Below are 6,844 nucleotides of genomic sequence, written 5' to 3'. Positions count from 1 at the left end.
GAGGGGGCGAGGGCGAGGGCGAGGGTGAGGGCGAGGGCGAGGGCGAGGGCGGGGGCGAGGGCGAGGGCGGGGGCGAGGGCGAGGGCGAGGGCGGGGGCGAGGGCGAGGGCGAGGGCGGGGGCGAGGGCGAGGGCGGGGGCGAGGGCGAGGGCGAGGGCGAGGGCGGGGGCGAGGGCGAGGGCGAGGGCGGGGGCGGGGGCGAAGGCGGGGGCGAGGACGAGGGCGAGGGCGGGGGGGAGGGCGGGGGCGGGGGCACACCCACTGTGTGTGTGTGTTATTCTGGATTTGTGTGTGGCGTTCTGAGACTAGGAGGCATACATACAACATGTGTGTAAACCATCGGAAGACACTGCAATAATTTAAAAGACTTTACATTAGAATACTGATTTATGTAAAAAGCTGCAGGAGCAGAATGTTTTTGGCGCTCTGCTCTGTTCCTGTATCGTGCAGCGCAGTGTTCTCGGTGACGGTGTGAGTGCTGTGGATGAGCGAGTGTCTGCTGGTGAGAGAGGAGCGGCTGCAGGGATGAGACTATCTGATCAGCTGAGCTGTGTTCAGCTCCGGTGTGGTTAAACTCCCCGTGACAACATGAACGCTGGAGTGAGAGATGATGACATGATGGGGAAGATGCAGCCTGGCTGCAGTGTGTGTGTGTGTGTGTGTGTGTGTGTGTGTGTGTGTGTAAGACGGCCGTCCTCACGGGGCTGCATTAGAACATCTCATTGTTCCAGGTAATCTTGTGGAAAGGTCAGTGTGTGAGCAGAGCCAGCAGCTACACCCGGCTACACCCGGCTACACCCAGCATTATGTGGACGTCTCTGTGGCGTCTTCTCAGGTTTTCACGTGTCTGACATTTACCGTGACATACAGTAAGTCCTCCTTCCTGGTCCCCAGGTCCTGGCAGGGTCCAGATGTCTGACCTGGCGTCTCCATGTCCAGAGGACCCGGATCTGACCCGTCCTGGAGACTGGACTGTGAGGTGTAGTGTGTTTGTGTGTGACCATGTGAGATGGTCTGTAAGAAACTCTAAGCTGTGAAAAACAGGAGAGAGACTCCAGAAACACTCCAAAGAACCTGTCCTCATGAAGTCCACAGCTGAGGACTTCCTGTCAGTGTCTCTGAGTGACCTCAGCTTCACACTCCCTTTGAAAACAGAGACGTCCACAATCAAGACAGACTCTTTCAACCATACTGCTGAACTCTCATAACTCATCATGAACTCACCCCGCTTGTTGAAAGACCCGGAGACGAGGTGGATTTTCCATCCTGATGGAGGGCTGCCATGAATCATGTGTGTCTTCACTCAGCCTGGACTCCACAGCACCTCTTCTGGTGGTCCTGAGCAGTCTGGACTGGTCCTGAGCAGTCTGGACTGGTCCTGAGCAGTCTGGACTGGTCCTGAGCAGTCTGGACTGGTCCTGAACAGTCTGGGCTGGTCCTGGTTGGTTTGTGGAAAGTGTTTTTCCAGAGGGAGTATTTTTCCCAGCTCAACCTGTGGCTCGCTCCCCCTCAGCCTGCCGGCAGCCCAGCCGGGACTCCTCCACCTCCATCCTCCACCTTGCAAAATGGTGTCCTTCAAAGAGTTGGAGATGCCGGATCAGCTTGAACATCTAATAAAACCTCCTTAAAGATCACACTGCTGCCTGATGGTGCGTCCAACACCTGGTCCTCCACCCTGTCGGTGGCTCCTCAGCAGCTCTGCTCAGCCCAGAGTGAAGCGTGAGCCTCGGTTCTCTGTGATCCAGCCTGGAGAACGTTCTCCTCCTGAACACGCCATCCAAACGACTCCTCTGCTGCAGAGCAGCGTCTGAACGCCGCCAGCAGACCGGCGGTAAAACTACCAGTGACTGAAACCAACCAGAGTGTGCAGAGCGGCACATGCAGCTTCTCCTCTGATGAACTGTTGAAACTCGGCGGTTTGTCCAGAGTGACGGGTGTTTCTACCAATCAGCAGACGGCGGAGGTGAGAGCTCCTCCCTGTGGAACCCTACCGGAGCGCATGGAACCTCAACGGAGGAGAACCCAGAAGTGGTCCAGGCTGAGTACGGGTCTTTGGTACTATCCATCACTTTATCCATAACCCGACCTGCACCGTGAAGAACCACCAGAGGAGGCGCTGTGGAAACCAGGCTTTAGGCTCAGTCCTCATCTGTCCTGTTAGCAGCTTGGCTTCCATAAGTATGAATATCGAGCTCACACCCATTCCATACCCAGAGCCCAAAGTTTAGTAGGTCAGGCTGTGTTTTGATGAAATTACTTTTTTTTTTTTCCCAGGAAATTGCTCACACACTTAAGTGCTTTCTCACATGAGTGTCTTTGTGGAACTGCACCACAGGGTCAGCATGAGGAGGACATCTGTCAGGCAGTGACTCCGACCTGACAAAGGCCATCAGAGTATGGTTTACTGTCTGCAGGGATGTTACACTGCAGTAAGTGTTGGGATAAAAGTGAATCCATCTTTCAAAGACAGAGAGCGGCGGCCATTGTCTGTCTCCCTATAGAGACCGCCGTGTGTAGAGTTTCACTAATGATGGTGAGGGGTGGTCCATGGAACTGTTAGTACAGAACAATTGTTACCATACACTGGTGTTCAGGTGGGGATGCCAAACACACTGACCTGGTTTCTGTCCAATCCTCAGAGAGACTCAAGCTATATAAGGACCTCCTGCAGCTAGAGCCATCATTCAAGACCAGCAGACCAGCAGAGACTGACAGGTGTGGCAGGCTGAAGGTGGGCATCAGGCAGCGCCACCTCTCTAGCTGCTCCACAGTCTGATCCATGCCTACTCTTTGTTTTCCGTTCCAGGTATGTCCAAACCAAGGATGTCGGGAGTGCAGCTTGTTCGGATCGTCTTGTTGATGTGCATGATGGCTACAAGCAGTCCGCTGGTATGCCAAAATGACCTTCGACGTCCAGGTAAACTCCGTCTCTCACGTTACTCCTCAGCCTTCATGCTGCGGTCCAGCGGGATGCGATGTTCTGACTGAGGAAATGAACCTGCAGTTCCAGCTGACTGCTCTGTTTTTCCTGCAGAATACACAGACATCTCAGTGGAATGTGGCACCTCCTCCATTAGCCTGGCCATCCTGATTTGCCCTGTGGTGTACACCGGCTACAACGAGTCCCTCCTCATCCTCAATCACATGTCGGAGCATCCGGGGTGCCAGGGAGCGCTGGACGAGTCAGTAGCACCTCCCGTGGTGCGGTTCACCTTTCCCATCAACATGACCAGCGGCTGTGGAAGCAGCTTTGTGGTGAGCTGACGTTCCAGCAGGTCATGGAGCAGACCCCCTGATGCAGTCCCGGTGAGTTCTCTGTGCTTGACCGTGGCATGAATGTTCCCTGCAGACCACCAGTGCGCCGGGCACCGGGATCTTTGCTGACTTCTCCAACATCCAGACGGTCAATATCAGTGGGATGGTGCACTCCCATGATCCCACCACTGGAGTGGTCACCTACAACACGGAGCTGAAGTATTACTACTCCTGTGCTTATCCTCTGGAGTACCTCATCAACAACACCAGGGTGGATGTGTAAGATGTCTCCGTGTTTCCCTGGTGTCCACTTTGGACAGTCCCGGGCCTCTGGAGGGTCAGGGTTGTCTTCTGAAGGGGTATTTTGGTCTGATACTGGACTGAGTTTTAGAGTGAAGAAACATCTGGGCACCACTTCTGTTTGAATGTGATCTGAGAATGAGGTCCATTGTTTGAGGAACCACTTCTTTCAGCGTATTGCTGAATATTTGGTAACTTCAGTTTGTCTTTGAGTTTGAATTGATGGTAAAATTAAGGACATAATAGTTTACAAGAACCATTAAAACAACTGTCTCCCCTTTAATTGTTTTTGTATACATGTTAAAAATGTGTGTGTGTGTGTGTGTGTGTGTGTGTGTGTGTGTGTGTGTGTGTGTGTGTGTGTGTGTGTGTGTGTGTGTGTGTGTGTGTTTCGGGGGGGGTTAATCTGTGGACGACAGAAATCTACTGAAGCTGACAGTGTTCATTTTAAAATAACTCAGTGGGTCTACTGAGATCCATATACTGTTTTATTTAACCGGTGTTTTTGGTATAAAAGTCACACTGTACTGTAGAATATAGTCCTAAATGATGTGATGCAACAACGGTGCTTCTTGAAAGTACTAATCTTTAGTTTCCAGAATTTCCCAGTTTGGGAATAATAAAGTAACACTACTCTACTCTTAGTTACTTGATGGTCTCTTGCTGATCTTTTGACAGGCACCTTGACAGTCTCCCCCTCTTGACAGTACCTTGACGATACAATGACGATTTGTCGATGCTACCTTGACAGAATCTTGATGGTACCTTGATGGTCTGTTGATGGTGCATTGATGGTACCTTGACAATATATTTGTGGTTTGTTGATGGTACCTTGACAGTGTCTTGACGGTACCTTGACGATACATTGATGGTTTGTTGATGGTACATTGCTGATCCCTTTCAGTTTGTTTAATGAGCTCTCTTGATCTCTGGGCTGGTCTCCTGATCTCTGAAGTCTCCTGTCCATCGTCTACTGCTCAGTAAAATGAGGCAGGATGACTCTTTCATGAGGCCTCCATCTTTCCCATCCAGGTCAGCTTCGTCCATCGCAGTGAGGGACAACAATGGGAGCTTCATCAGTACTCTGAGCATGGAGCTCTTCAGTGTAAGGACAACATGATGCAGAGTTGATCTACTTTCTTCTGTGTGTTGTACTCCAGTGGCTTTAATCCCCTCTTATCCAGACAGATAAATTCAATAAGTAAACTTCTGAACTCATACCCGCAAACAGCCGGACTTTCTCCTGACAAACCAAAGCGGATGAGCACCTGTGTTTCTCCTGTAACAGGATGTGAACTACACCACGCCCCTGGTGATCCCCCCGCTGGGCCTGGAGCTGAGGACCAACGTGTATGTGCAGGTTCAGGCAGCCAACCTCACTGACCAGTAAGAGCATTCCCAGCTCACTGCGAGCTGGAGGTGAACTGATTCTCAGATTAACTCCAGCCAATTCTCATTGTTCCTCATTTGCTGGCCTTGCTGCCAGGTACCACGTCCTCATGGACCGATGCTACGCCTCCATCTCTGCTCATCCCACCAACTCCACCTTCTTCAACCTGTTTGTGCCGTGAGTCTTTGGATGGGATCCTGAGGGGCAGGGGAGCTTCTTCTCCTGCTGATGCTCTTTTTTTCGCTTGGTTGAACCAGGTGCTCAAAGGACCAGATGACCACAATGCATGAGAACGGCGAGAGCCACCACGCTCGCTTCTCCTTCCCAGCGTTCAGGTTTGTGGAGCAGCAGAACCAGACGGTGTCCACGTACTACCTGCACTGCATCACCAGACTGTGCGAGGTCAGCACCTGCAGCAACTTCAAGGTAATTGAAGCTCCGCCCACTTCCAGCGGCTCTCTACCAGGAACTCGGCAGTTATTACAGACATTCAGCCATTTTCACAGCAATGCAGCAGCAGAAGAAGAAGAGACGTCGGCTCTACTGGGATTTCTGAATCTGCCACTCTGTCCTCATCGCTCCCGATCGTCACCAGGAATGAGAACTGTGAGTGTGACTGGGATGTAAAGACCTTGGATAAAAGCAGTGTGTGTTGGGGAAGTGAGGCTAGGTTGAAACTCATGCTGAAGCGAGAGAGCCTGTCTGGGCTCCATCAGAGACTGTCCTGCTCCAGCACCGTGACCACCGGGGCCTGACCAGAGGGAGGTCTGCTGCAGGACAGGGTCCTCCAGGACCAGCACTCAGCTGCACTGCCCTCCAATCAGAGCAGGGTTGACGGCGCTGTGCTGGTCTGGAGGCTGGAGAAGTGACGATATGCTGGGAAGCTGTCACTGCTGAGCTCCTGCTGCCTCCACAATTCATTCTGACCATTCTCACAGTGTTGATGTAATCCAGTTATCGTACCGGCAACTTCTGGCCAACAAACATTCACATTTTTTTTTCCGTTTTAGTGCACAAAGTTCCATAATCCCTGACTTTGCCTTTTCTGCTCTTTTTCAGCGATTTCATCGAAGGAGGAAGGTAAGCTGGAGCCGCCTTCTGAAAGACTGAGAGTAGAGGAACACTCTGAACTGCAGACTGAGTTTAGGAGGAAGTCACAGCTCTGCAGTCCAAACAGAACGCTTTTCCCACGCTGCACCGCAGAAGCTTCACCTGGAGTCTGAGCATGTTGAAGAGACTCGGCTCATGCAGTCATTTACATCGTTTGTTTAGGATGATGAACTTTCATTTCACTGGATTGTGGTTTTAGTTATATTTCTTTTTTCAACTGTTGACTGTTTTTCCATCGTCTCCTGCACTTTAAATGATGTTATCTGAAATCTGAGCTGCTGCTTTTCTATGCTTGTTCAGTGAAAGTGAAACTGGACTTACTCTTAAATTTCTTGTCCAGTGGAGACTTTGGAAACTCAGCATTTATCGGTTGAAGTGAAAAGAGACTCAGCCTCTCCTTGACCAACGGTTCAGCCTTTCTTTACTTTTTAAAATGGTTTACTTCTTTTGCTCTACTAACTGAAGCCACTGCGGAGGGTTCTGGAGCCCCAGACTCTTCGGGCCTCTGGTGGAGGCACTTCAACACTTACAACATCCAAACAAGTATTCAGGACCAGAGTGGGAGTGTGGGAGACTCCGGGAGGACATGTGTCCTCCTGGCGGAGACGTAGTGATGCTGCTGGAGGTCCTGAGCCTGTGTCTGTGTCTCTGGTTGCAGTGCTGCCCGGTCCAGACTCCGACTCCCAGTCCAGGATGGGTCTGGGGATCACGGTGGGCGTCCTCACCCTGGCGGTGGTCCTGGTCTCTGGAGCAGCGCTCATCCTCTACAGGAGACTCCCACCTTTTTAA

General features: G+C 51.6%; 1 protein-coding gene across 1 annotated transcript; it reads left to right on the top strand.

Moving 5' to 3' along the window:
- Positions 1–3,034: 3,034 nt before the first annotated feature.
- LOC115384647 (zona pellucida-like domain-containing protein 1) lies at positions 3,035–6,844 on the top strand (the record flags this gene model as incomplete). The annotated part of the gene is made up of 8 exons (XM_030086885.1): positions 3,035–3,255; positions 3,350–3,534; positions 4,588–4,660; positions 4,844–4,941; positions 5,042–5,122; positions 5,203–5,371; positions 5,452–5,551; positions 6,714–6,844. Coding segments are annotated over 8 exons (1,058 nt in total), but the record flags the coding sequence as incomplete, so codon positions are not given.

This window comes from Salarias fasciatus, unplaced genomic scaffold (genome assembly GCF_902148845.1).
Source record: "Salarias fasciatus unplaced genomic scaffold, fSalaFa1.1, whole genome shotgun sequence".
In the NCBI taxonomy this organism is placed as follows: Eukaryota; Metazoa; Chordata; class Actinopteri; order Blenniiformes; family Blenniidae; genus Salarias; species Salarias fasciatus.
The sequence above is the reverse complement of the archived record's forward strand: the minus strand, read 5'-3'. Positions and strand labels throughout refer to the sequence as shown.